The 14,020-nt window shown below is 40.8% G+C and overlaps 1 protein-coding gene across 1 annotated transcript; it reads right to left on the bottom strand.

The window, feature by feature from the left end:
- Positions 1-3,039: 3,039 nt before the first annotated feature.
- LOC311043589 (arrestin domain-containing protein 3-like) lies at positions 3,040-10,195 on the bottom strand. The gene is made up of 4 exons (XM_084054893.1): positions 10,045-10,195; positions 5,227-5,799; positions 4,093-4,189; positions 3,040-3,218 (listed from the first exon to the last, which is right to left on the bottom strand). Exons 2-4 carry the CDS (start codon positions 5,398-5,400, stop codon positions 3,130-3,132), a joined length of 360 nt encoding a protein of 119 aa, XP_083911019.1. The 5' UTR covers positions 5,401-5,799; positions 10,045-10,195; the 3' UTR covers positions 3,040-3,129.
- Positions 10,196-14,020: the final 3,825 nt, after the last annotated feature.

Here is a 14,020-nt window from a genome sequence, read left to right as displayed (position 1 = left end):
TGGCGCTATAACAGGCCCATGTGGAACATTTTGGGCAGAGGTTCTGCTCTGGCATCCAGGGAGTGATGTGTTTAGGAACGAGGCGGAGCCGAGTTCCGCAAGCATCACTGAAGTGCCAATAATGTAGGTAAAGCACACCCTCGAGTGTAATATTGCGATTATACAACAGTTACCAACAAAACACATCCAAATGTATTCATATTGTGGGGTAATTCATAATAAAAATGTTTCGCTATTATCCGTTTCCCTGTAAAGAGAAGAGTTTATTTGACTGAGACATTAAATAGTCCCTGTAGCAGCGCTCTGAGGCACCGCCTCATCAACACAGCTGATAATTCCAGTAGGCTATATGCTCCGTCGTACGACCGTGTCACGTGGCCAAAATAACTGATCTACAAGCTGACAACGTGTCGCGATGGCAATGCGTTATGAACTTGTAGATTGGCTATTTTCGCGTTCTCCTTCTCATACCCTTCTTCTAACCATTGATCAAGTCCACCAAATAAGTCAAAATTAACAACATAGTCCATTTTGCATAGCTGTTTGTTCTCCGGTGGCGGCGGTGGGTCAGGCTACTGTCTGTTTATTTTCCTACCGTGGGACAGCGTGACGTCACAGCACAGCTGTGCCATATATGGTCTAATCAGGTGCGGACTGCAGTGCGGAGTGATTTATTAATGTGATTAGGCCTGTGCTATCATGCTGGTTTGAAGCACGGCTAGATAGCTATTTCAACCAATCAAATTGCTTGGTTGGAACTACCTGTTGTATAATTGTCATTAAATGTTCTGATGGCATAAACATATCCTCACTTCTAGTCACCTGCTGAACCCATCTTTCTACACTAATAAAAGACGACACTTAGAAGTTCAGAATCAGCGTTGTCCGGGGTCTCACAGCAAACGTGTGCTCCAAATAACTTTGCACACATATTGCTCAGTATTCTGGCTATTGGGCTAGCTGCTTTCCGCACCGTTAATGTATTTGCACGATGTTGTTGTTGCCTTGAAGATCTGTTCTTTTTCCTCACCATGCTGCCGTGCCCTTTTTAGTTACTGCAGAGCACAGTAAACTACCAAGCCCTCACTGGACACACACAGAGGAGTAGCTCCCCTACAAAATTCCACATCGGTCTACATTTATACTGTATCTTATCTGATATGCACCACTCCATACTGTAGATCACTGATAAAACGCATTGCATTATTATGTTATAATGGACTCAAGGCAGACTGTTTCACTGTTGTATAATAAACATAAAACATTTGAGTACATACGGTGAAGTATCTAAAACCATTATGAATATAGCCTAACTGATTGTCTTTACATTGCCTACTGTGTGTGTGTGTGTGTGTGTGTGTGTGTGTGTGTGTGTGTGTGTGTGTGTGTGTGTGTGTGTGTGTGTGTGTGTGTGTGTGTGTGTGATCTTAGCACAGGTGTCGCGTTCCCATTGGTAGCCCGAGACCAGACACTGGGACCACGACCCTATGGTCCACGATATGAGACACGTTTAAGTGCATTGTCATTCTTGGGTTTACAGCACAAACTACTGCTACTATTGTCGCTGTCGGGTGGAAACCTCATATGTCCAAAACTGTGACTTTTCAGGACATGGAAAAAAAGGACATAATAATAATAACAATAATGATAATAATTATAATAATCTTTATTTGTATAACACCTTTTAAAAGCGCTTCAAACAGCATTAAATATTTTTTTTTAAAGTATGAGAAACATAGTAAGAGAGCATAAAAGGAAGCAAATGTGCACGAAACATAATGAGAAAGCATAAAAGGATGTGAGAGTGCAAGAAACATGAAAGACAACATAAAAACAGCTTGAGAAACATATACATATACAATACAAGAGCATAACAATGTAAAAACAAAACAGAAAGTAGAAAAGGCAGATCTGTAAAAGTCTGTTTTGAGACGTGATTTAAAAACACTGAACACTGTTGCAAGTATTCTGGCCTGGCTGTATTCAAAAGTTTTATGGGGTCAAACCTAGTAGAAAATAGCAGATCTACAAGTTCACAACATGAGGCCTTTGTCTGTTTGGAGGTAGTCCCACATGTTGCACATAATCATAAATGACTTTCATCCACTTTCAACCTGGCATTCCTGTTTTGGGCATGTCATTATATTATTGTCAAAAATAGTCCTTAATCCATTAAGAACCTGAGGCCGATTCTACAAATGCCTTCTAAATCAGTACTTCTCAAACTTTTTTTGTGCCAAGGACCCCCCGAATTGATATCCGCGGACCCCGATCTGAAAATGTTTTTTGCCAGGGACTCCCAGTAGAGAAGAAAGCAGAAGAGGAAAAAAAATCATTATTACATCAAGACAGATTCAAATTCTTCCAGGGCCTTTGAAGAAGACCGTTGTCCAGGTTTGGGAGGACAACGATGGGCAGTTTAATTTCTGGTTTCTTGGTGAGCGCTATGTCCAGGATAACCTGAAGGGAATTATTAAGTACAATGATTAATTATCATTAATTAGGGCTGTGTGACGATACAACTAATTGCATCGATTAAAATTCCACACAATCCAACCACTCGATAGTGGTTGGATTGTGTGGAATTTTAATCGATCTGACTGACAGACAGACAGACAGACAGACAGACAGACAGACAGACAGACAGACAGACAGACAGACAGACAGATGTTCTCAACCAATTTAAGGAAAGAAAATAAAAAAGAGATAGATCTGCTATTTTCGCAATGTTTATCTGTGGAACCGAGTCAAACTACAGTAAATGTAATGCCTATAATACCAAGTGCTTGTCAGGGTGGGGAGTCCCTGGTTCAAATATGATAATGTTGGGGGTCGTAGCCTAAAAAGGTTGAGAACTACTGGGAGAGATAGACAGACAGACAGACAGACACAGACAGACAGACAGACAGACAGACAGACAGACAGACACAGACAGACAGACAGGTACCTTCAGTCTGTACTCAAGCTTGATAATCCTGCAGTTCAAGATGGAGGGGGGTAGTTCCGGCGGGAGACACATGGTTTTGGACACGGTTCTCCTGCTGGACTTCTCCACGGACTCGTCCTTGTCCTTCAGGATGGTCTTGGTCAGGCACTTCCTGTTCTCTGTAACCGTGCAAAGGCCTGAAGCTAGCTCTTCCTCCCGTTCAGCTCGAACCTGGGCTTGACCTTGCTCGTAGAACTGTTCACCACCTCCACTGTCACGTTCAGGGCCTCTCCTGGCGGAGCGGGAGAGAGAGTGACAACACATCAGTGTTTCTCAACCCTTTTCTGATTCAAAATCTGTATGAATATCTCAAAAGCTTATTATTTTTTACATAATTGTTTACTCATATGGTTGTGACGTATGCACATACATACTGTAACACTGTATTGACCAATTTCTCTCTCTCACTCACTCACTCTCACACACACACACACGCACACACACACACACACACACACACACACACACACACACACACACACACACGCACACACACACACACACACACACACACACACACACACACACCAGCTAGTCGACTAATGTTGTTGTTAGCCACAATGCTACTCGTGTACACACATTAAATGGGGGGGCATACGTAAGTCCGACATCCCATTTCTCCGACTACGTGGCATCCGCGTGCGGTTAGGGTTAGGGTTCGGGTTTGGTATAGGGTTAGTATTGGAAACGTCGGAGGCATGCGCTGTCGGAGGAATGCGCTGTCGGACTAACGTATTGCACCCCATTAAATGAGTGTCAGCTTGTAGAAGAACCATCAGTGGGCCATTTGGACTAATGGTGGTCCCTGGCCCTGATGAGAACCACTGACATTATTAGCCGGCCTGTCTGCTGCTTTTCTTTTTACTGGGACGCCAGAGGGCGCCAAAGAATCACATTTTAACCCAACTCTTCACTATAGCCTATAGTGAAGAGTTGGGTTAAAATGTAGTCTATATAGTATATTTTTAGGACTTTAAACTTTAATTACTTTAGGATAATAATAATGTTCATTACCAATAGTTCTAATTGCTCTGATTAGACCCCTTACACACTGTCTGTCTGTCTGTCTGTCTGTCTGTCTGTCTGCACACATGTTGTAACCTTACCTTGCAGGTATCCCATCTTCTCAGTGGACACGTTCATAGACACGTTTCCAGATGCAAAGAAGACGACGTTTCTGACCTTACTGCCATACTGCGGCTCCTGAAATGACACAGTATTAATCTCAGAATCAGTCACCTCCTCAGAATTAGAATCAACTCCATTGTCACATTACAGGTTTACAGGTGTGAAGTGTGTACAATTCATTTTTGTTATTTTCAGAAAAAGGGAAAAGAAAACAAGGGGGGCAAGGAGAAAATAAAATCTAAGATATTTATATACTGTATATACATAGCATAAGCCAGCTGGTACAGTATGTATGAGGTTAGACATAAGGAGAATGAACATAGCAGCAGGTATGTACATGATATTAGACATTAAGGTACTAAAGGGTGTCAGCGCATTGTACATGCGAATAAGGTTTGAAAAGCGTATCAGTGCATTGAGGTTCAACTACATAGTCCACAAGGGACAATGTGAAATTATGTGACACACTCTGCATTATTGTCGGCCTCCTGCAAAGGAATGACACACTCAGCATTTACAACACTTAGGGCAGCAGTGGCTCAGGGGTAGAGTGGCCGGTAGAGCGACCGAATGGGCCCAGTTCGATCCCGGCTCCCTAGAGTGTGTCAAAGTGTCCTTGAGCAAAACTCTGAACCCCTAATTCCTCCCGATGAGCAGGTTGGTGCCTTGCATGGTTTCCTCCGCCATCGGTGTATGAATGTGTGTGTGAATGGGTGAATGTAATGCACAATCTATGTAAAGCGCTTTGGATAAAAGCGCTAAATAAATGCACCATTTACCTCTGCAACATTTTGTATACCGAGAATCCGGGATACTGTTAGATCAGGTAAGAAAAACATATTTTGATATCGTTGCTGTCGGGCAGAACCCTCCTATCTCCAAATTCTAACTTTTAGTTTTTTTGTAAATTGACGCCCTACTTGATCATACTACAAATACAGTGTCACTAAAAAGCATCAGAACGCGAAGCGTCGCGTTTCGAGCTTGTGGATTTGCTACTTTTGATGCTTTTGAATCCTGAAAAGTAACAGTTTTGGACATATAAGGTTTTCACCCGACACGACAGAGACAATATGTTATATGTATTAGAAAGTAACTTCCCCAACACTGACCATGAGTCCAGGCAGGGTCATGTCTGCTTGGGAGACAAAGGTGAACTGGGTTTTGGCTCTGCTTGGTATCCTCATGGATCTGCTCAGCTTGGCCTCCAGCGAATGAACCACCTTGCCTGTGTTGCTCTTGAAGGTGGATGGCAGACTCACACAGCAAGAGAGGCATATAGTCATGGTCAAACAAAATGCATAAACCTCACATGTAAGTAAGTAACCATGTCCTCTGTGTCAGTGGTTCTGACAATGGGGTCCAGGAGACCCCATGGGTCCTTGACGGGGTTCTAGGGGGTCCCTAACACAAACGTTAACCTTATTTTATACAGTACTTCGGCTATATTCACATTGTGAGCTTGTAGATAGGCTATTTGAAAAATCTAGAAACTTTTTAATGTATTTTTTTACATTTCTCTTAAGGGGGTCCCTGGTACAATATCTTTTCAGATGGGGATCGGCAGCCAAATATATATATCTGGAGGTCCTTGACATGAAAATTCTCTATGTTCTGTAGCTACCTGTCAGGTATCTGGAAGGTGAAAGGAAACACGTGGCAGCCTGGTCCAATCTTCTGGGGATCTTTAAACAAGGTCACATGGTTATGGCCCAATCACCAAGTCTAAACAAAGTCAAATGGTTATTGTATGAATGTATTCATTATTGTGCGCAAGCACACCCATGATGTTCTCACTATTTATTTATTCTCCCCAAAACTTTGGCACCTATAACTACTCCTACATATTTACACCTAGAAACACCATTCAAACTTTAACATGTTCAGCGAACTGTGGAATCGTGTTCCCGTACATTAATGTTTTGTAGTTTTTAGAAATATTTCACTTTAAAAGTTCAAAGAATTATAATGGAAGTCAATGGAATATTTTGGTACTCCTTCATACTTTCACCTAGAAACTCCATTCACAATTTAAACAATTCAGCTTCCTGTGGACTGGACACACATGCCTGAACGTTTTACGTGTTTTGTAGTTTTTAGATATTTAACTTTTAAAACTTAAGTGATAAAACTTTGGACCCTCTCCCCATGCCTTCATACTTTCACCTAGAAACTTGATTCACAATTACAAAATTCCACCTTACTGTGGACATGCACGCTTGAGATTTTTACTTTGAAATAATTTGCAGTTTTCAAAATATTTAACTGACTAGAACAAATGTACTGATGCTCACCCTACCCTAACTAACTCTCATCCTATGCCTACAACCTTTGAGAAGCATTTGCAGTGTCAGAAGCAGTGTCAGTCTACCTTATGTGGATTATGCGGTCGACACGCACTGACACCTTAACTAACGTCCATAAGTATATCATGCACAGTATTCATTGCTGCTATGCTCACGCACCTTCTATATCTTATCTGCAGGTACTAGTGTAAATATGTAGATAACTTGTTTTGTTTTTTTATTCTCTTGCATTCTCCTTTTCCACTTGCCGAACCCTTCTTCCTCCCCTTCTTCTTTCCATGGAAATAACGTTACGATGGGAACTACAGTATGCACGAAAACAAATTTCACCCACTTTTTTACTTCTGTAAACCTGTGATGTGACAATAAACCTGATTCTGATTCTGATTCGTCGAGAGCAACGATCAAATGATTCACGCTTGCATGTGTGCATGTAACCGTTGGTTAAATCTCTCAAATCTTGGGTATTCTCTGATCTCACTGATCATTCATAAATACAAGCTGTATGTCACATACGCAGCGGGTGCAGCTCACATACAGGAAATGCAAAACCACAAAAGGCCTATGCCTGCTGCAAGCCTTTGAGTGCACCTCAGCAGTCATTTCAACCAGTGAATACCATTTTCCTTCTTTAGGCAAATCAAGTGATAAAATAATTTTAAGCCTAGATCCTAAAGTGGGCTGTTCAACATAAATTACGTTCTAATTCATTTCCATATGTTCAACACCCTCTCTCATACATTTATGTTGAAACAAAACATGACTCAGTCATGTATACCAGCATGCCTTCTGTTGTAACACAGCCTAACATAGTAGGACCGAATTTAGCTGAAATGACTACATTAACCATAATGCACCCTAACAGTGCGTCCACCACGTCGGAGCTGCCATTAAGTTACATCGTGTCCCCATGAGACACAAAACACACAAAATACACCAACACAACACTCTTCAAAGGACTAATTAAGTAGCATTGCTATCATTTACCGGACTAACGTTCATAAGGTTGGTTGATTAAGTGTTTACACTGATGCTCCAGCCACGGCACCATCGTTAGCGTTAGCCGCATGCTAACGTTAAAGTCTGTTAGCTTAGCTACATGCTAACGGCTCATATTAAGTAACCCTGTGGTCAATAATCAACATAACCAACTAACGCTTTCACAGTAGGGGACATAAACATTCACACACATGCTGTAGACATTATTAGCAGGTTGCATTAGGAACCAGCAGCTAACAGAATACAAGTAATAGGCTACGTTAGCAGCTAGCAGTGTAAGTCTTGACAGCCGTAGAGGCGAGAGGCGTGTCCAGTACCCATATAGATTGGGAGGACGAGACCGCCCGTTCAGAGTATGGGAAAGTATCCCCATTGGCTTAAAGAACAGCCAATGATCAAAAACATGTCGAGAATATGTCAAGAAATGACTTGTGCTGAGTCTCTTTGTAGACCTGCATGCATTGCATGCTGGTAAAAACCTAAAAGAACTTTAACAAGACAACACCCCGAAAAGTACAAATGAAAAGTACAAATTAGATAAAGCATATCTGAAGTACAACCAAAAAGGTAAATGCAAGACTCCTTCAAATAGTTTGACAAAAAAATCACCACCATTACAGACATAGTAGAAAACAAAAGGTAAACAGCAGATAATAATAATAATATATAATATCTTTTTTTTCTTTATGGAACACACATCAAAACAGAATGAATTGACCCACACCAGACCACCGAAGCAGTATAATCATTGTCCATCTTAATCCAAACCAGCCCATATCAGTACCATCCGACCGCATTTTAAGCCCAGGCAAAAGTCCCATTTTTCCGTCTTCTCTTGTCCACTGTCCGTCGTAATCATGACAAAAGACCCATGCTCATACACCACACGAGTGATGAAAGGTCCAGGTCTCACAGTGCTTTCCCAGGCCACATCCTGCGACCTTGCGGGTTAGGGAAATAACTAGTCACCCCCTTGTTGCCCAATCACCCTCTCTCGATCATTAGCAGCAAGGTCAGCGCCAGCAGCGCCACCAGCGCCAGTGGCCCTCGATGTGTTGATCTTTTTTCTCACGTACTGGAGCAGTCTGTTACCACAACTTCCTTTTGCTTACTGACTTGCCGTAGCTGGAAAGTAGGTCTAGAGGTTTGTGTACCATAGAACATGACCTTTGTAACCCAACAGTCTAGCAGTAGAGCCTTTCTAATCTAATTAAATAAACAGAGAATTCTGTCAGTTTCTAGCATTACCAATTGCTTGGTCACATTATCTTATGTGATAATTATACTGCTTACCAAGAATTCTAAGCAAGCCTGTCTCTTGGTTTAATAATTGTCTGGGGATATTTTTTTCTATGACTGTGCCGGGCACATTAGATTGATGCATTTGAGATAGAGCTTGGGGGTCTGTTGTCTGTCTTACCAGAAATTATGTTTTGTTTTTTGTTTTCTATAGTTGATACTATTGTTTAGAGCCTGTAATAGCTCAAGTTTGAAATAAAACCCCTTTTCTAAGAGCATAGCCGTGGGAAGTAGGGGTGCTGAGGGGGCTGCAGCACCCCCTGAAAATAAAGTATGACAAAAATAATAAAAATAATAAATAATAATAATAAAAAAAATATTTAAAACATTTTTGCATAATGTGCCTGTTGTTGTTGGTCGTTATTTGGGGGGGATTTAGTGCAATATGTGTTCTGGAACCGAAATAACCGAATTAAAGTTAAAAAAAAAAAAAAATGTAGCTGCGCGAGCGCGTGCATGCATGCGCATACAGTGCCCGTAACCTATAACGTCTTCCCACGACCCTGTCTATGAGAGGAAGTGACTTTTTGGGTCTGACCTCTATCTCTGGCAAATTGGTTAGAGTAAGTGTATGCAGAAATTGTTTCTATAAATAGAACTGAGCATTTCTGTGAGAGTTTCCTGAACAGAGATGTTTATAGTTTCAGATACACTTGGCCTAAACATTTCTCTGAGCGGGACATGCTTTATCGAGGTACAACTGCATAACTATACACATTGGGTTTAGAATTCTTTGACCATCGATGACGACAGAAATCAGCATTTTATTTTCTTCCCATTTGCCAGGCCATGACAGCACACAAAGGTGTGCAAGGGCACACACTTGCAACAACTTCTCCAAAATAACTGTGTAATATACCCCACTGATAATTGCTAGCATCTCTCTGGGGAAAATCTATTAAATATATCAGTTAAATCATATATTCTTCCTGAATGTCTTATTTTGATAACATATACATAAACAATTTCTAAATAACTCAAGCGGCTGAGAATTTACTAAGCTAACAATAGAACGATAGGTCGTCCAATCCTCCTATACCCTCCTATAATCCTCCTATAATTCGACAAAGCTCTGAGTGGTGAGCCCCAAATCTTTTCTGCCCGGTTCTCCCCAGTGGCTGGAGCACTTGATCTGAATTTGCACACAGTCATTGACCATTACCATGTGCACGGAACAGCGAAGCCCGTTTTTCACTTTCCTCAAATGTCAGCTGTTTATTATCGTTTTTGTGTTCGCTGGCTCCCGGGTTGCCAAATCATGTGCGCATATTCCCCCACGGGTATGGTCTAGTTAGCTATAATTCCTTAAAATTAAGTATTTTTTACCTGCCAGCATGGAGTGCTCCACATTGTAATACTTCTCTGTGTCTTCGTAAGTCGTACTGTACTTTCCATACCAGTCAGTCCAACACACTGATGCTTTGCCCTTGGCGGTGAAGGTCAGTAACTGGACCTTGGTTTGACCCTTCGTCACCACGATGACCCTGCCTGTCACCGACGTTATTAGAGTTCAATAAAATGTGTGAAATAATTTCATTTCATTATGTTTCGCACATGGTAGTGTACCACAGTACGATACAATTCTAATTAAAGGATAATAATTAATTTAATCTAATACACCCATGGGCGAAAAGGAGCAGGAAGAAGAAAAATATTTTTTTAATACCTGCCCCCTATTCAACTTAAAAATATGTACTTGATGATGTGCACATACAACCAGTACTTGCACAAAAATGCAAATTTAAACAAAAACAAACAAACAACAAGCAACAAATGAATTACAATTTGACGACCCCTCAAGGACCCTCTGGGGGTCAAGACACTAGATTTGAGAAAAACGTTTCTTAATTGAAACTGTTTATAAAATGTCCTTATAAATCTTGTAAACTAATGAAAAGGAAAATAAAAACGAATGCAAAAAAAAAAGGAAAGCAACACTACAACAACCTTATTCTTGCCTGTTATTGAATCTCCGTTGGTGAAGATGTTTCGATCGTTGAGAGCATCATATTCGATGGTGAATTTACTGATGGTCATGTCTGCTTCAAACTCAGATCAGCTCTGAAGAAACCGACTGCTTTCTGTGGAACTTCAGCTGTTGTGAAGGAATGAGCAAAGACAGAACAAAAAAGGAGGGATGTTCAGTACGTGGGATGTTCAGTACGCTATGCAGATTTAGGTCAATGGTGGAGAGTAACTAAGTACATTCACTCAAGTACTGTACTTAAGTACAATTTTGAGGTAACTTTACTTTACTGGAGTATTTCCATTTTCAGTACTTTTACTTCTACTCCGCTACATCTCAGAGGCAAATACTATACTTTTACTCCGCTACAATTATATGAAAACTTTAGATACTACAAAAGATACTCAAAAGATTTTGTATACATTTTGAATTTGTGAAATGGGACATTCTGTGAGTACTTTTTTCTGTGAGTACTTTTACTTTTGGTACTTTAGTATATTTTGATGCCGATACTTTTGTACTTTTACTCAAGTACATTTTGAAAATGGAACTACTATTTGTAACAGAGTGTTTCGACATTGCAGTATTGATACTTTTACTTTAGTAAAATTGTAAAGAACATTCCAGGCATATTTGCCAGCATTAGCCACACCGGAAGGGGAATCATGGCAGGACGCCCAGAAACCTATAAGGGGATGGATGACTCATTCAGTCCCGACCTTTAGTGACCCAGTCGATCCCAAACTTCCCATATCTGGAGATCCCCATAGATGGGGACAATCAACCTCCCCAAGTCTGACATCATAGACTCTCTCTTAGACGGCTATATATGGAGATAATCCGAAACGTCCAGGACTGACATCATAGTCCAAGATTTGGACATCTGATAGTGGAGATAGCCCGCTCCGTATATGGAGATGCCTGACACCAGTGGTGGAAAAAGTACTCAAATTCTTTACTTAAGTACCAATACTGCAATATAAAAATACTCTGTTACAAGTAAAAGTCCAGAATTAAAAATTTACTTGAGTAAAAGTACAAAAGTATTGGCATCAAAATGTACTTAAAGTACCAAAAGTAAAAGTACTAAATATTTGAAAATAGCCGATCTACAAGCTCACAACGCGTCGCGTGAGCTTGTAGATCTGCTATTTTCAAATGTCCTAGGTTTAAAATAGGTTTAAAGTGGTTAATGTATGTTTCATTATAGCCAATCATAATCTGAAAAGTAACTAGTATCTAAAGTTTTCAAGTAATTGTAGTGGAGTAAAAGTACAATATTTGCCTCTGAGATGTAGTGGAGTAGAAGTAAAAGTATTGGAAATTGGAAATACTCAAGTAAAGTACAAATACCTCAAAATTGTACTTACAGTAAGTACAGTACTTAAGTAAACGTACTTTGTTACTTTCCACCACTGCCTGACACTACCTGACATCATCCTAGTGATATTAGGGCCGCAGCCAACTGTATATAAAGGCTTGATATGTCTTGGGTTAGTAGAGTTCTATCAGCGACCCAGAGAGGCTTTAACTCCTTCCAGAGAGATAAGCATCAATACAAATCATCTTGTGTATCTTATACATAATCCAGGGAGAAAGCGTGGCAAAGTATTGCCAAGAAATGAAATGCACAAGTCGTGTGTATCTTAATACATAGATCCAGGGAGAAAGCGTGGCAAAGTATTGCCAAGAAATGAAATGCACAAGTCGTCCAAAAATACATACAATCCTTTTATATACAAGTCCATAAATATATAATTCAGTTAGGCTTAAACATGAGGAGTTTAAGTGAATATTGGAATTATCGCCTACTAATCTACAATGCTATATGCGCCATGCAATGTTGACATTACATGGAATCCATCTATTTATATATCTGGAGTGCCGTCCACGGGGGTCCCCGGTCCACGGGGGTAATGGGGGTACACAGAGGACCTGTGATGTAACTCCAAAGGTGGACAAGAAATCAAAAATTATTTCTCCATTATTTGACAAGAAATTGATCATTTAGAATATGCTCCTCATTGACTTACATTGTACAGTGACGAGGCTGTTTTAAGCCCGTAACGAATAATTTACAAATACACATAATGAGGTTTCCACCCGACAGAGACGATAAAGACAGACATTCCTGTTTATTTTGTGGAATGAGCAGCACAGCTTAGTATGTGGGTTGGGAACAATCTTTCTGCCAATGTCAAACAGCTTATTCTGATGTTGCTATTAACTCTTGGGAACATACTCAAGCAGACCTCTAGAGGCCATAAAGTGTCCGTCCCAGTCTGAAGCCGATCCTATGGGAAGACACAGAGCCCAGGAGGTCCTAGGCTGTTGTTCTCTGCCCTCTTTGGGGACAATTTCCATACAAACAGGGCCAGCAGGTGTATAGTATGGGAAAGTGAAGGCCTGTCCCTTCGATAGAATTAGTGGAATGTCCCCTTAATGGCCCCTAGGTCTGTTAGAGGAATTTCCTATGGCGAGACATGGAGCCCCCCAGGTACCACATGTACATTACCCCCACCTGAGGTAGGAAGCTAAATAGAAAGTGTCAATAGCAACAGCAGAATAAGCTGTTGGCAGAGAAGCCCTCAGGTTCAGGGGAGACCCTTTTCTGGCAGAAAGCCCTCAGGCGAGACAATTTGACTGGGCCGTCATGCCTGCGAGCTGCCACCAGGGAGCAGAGCGGTCACCTGTTAGTGGGAGAGAGCCACATGAGCCCCTGAGTCAGTGACGTTTCAATACTTACGTTATCGTATAGTTACTTAAAACTATACGAAAGTTGTCAACATTTTATTAATGTTTTCATACTAAATTAATTAAAACAATATATATGTTCATGAATGTCAGGTTGTCAACAGAGTTTGTGAATGGGGTCAACGTGAGGTCAAATTTCACTCACGCATGACCCATCTAATAATAATAATAATTCTGTCCGCTTTTGTTTTTTGGGGGGTAATTGTCAGTGTACATTTCACACAGGACAGGGAGCAGTTGGGGGTTAAAGGGATACTTTAAATCACTTCTGGAGTAATTATAAAGTCTACTCAGGCTTTTGTGTGCAGTATGGGTACACATAATGCTACGATCCCATATGCTGAGTGGTGGCGCTACTTATATACAATTGGCCCGTGTTCAGGGGAGGCACACCGGGCGGGGAGGAGGGTGATATTTGTCACTGCACATTAGGCCTGACCTCCATTAGTCGAATAGTCGACTAATCAATCGAGGGAGTTTGATTCGACTACCAATCTCTACAGTCTAATCATGCAACAAAAAAAAAAGATTTGACTGAGAGATTGTCCTAATTTGTTATATAAATTAATAGTTGCCAAAAAT

This window comes from Gymnoscopelus microlampas, assembly GCF_963454915.1.
Source record: "Gymnoscopelus microlampas genome assembly, chromosome: 4".
Classification (NCBI taxonomy): domain Eukaryota; kingdom Metazoa; phylum Chordata; class Actinopteri; order Myctophiformes; family Myctophidae; genus Gymnoscopelus; species Gymnoscopelus microlampas.
Note: the sequence above shows the minus strand (reverse complement) of the source record. Positions and strands in the feature narration are given on the sequence as shown.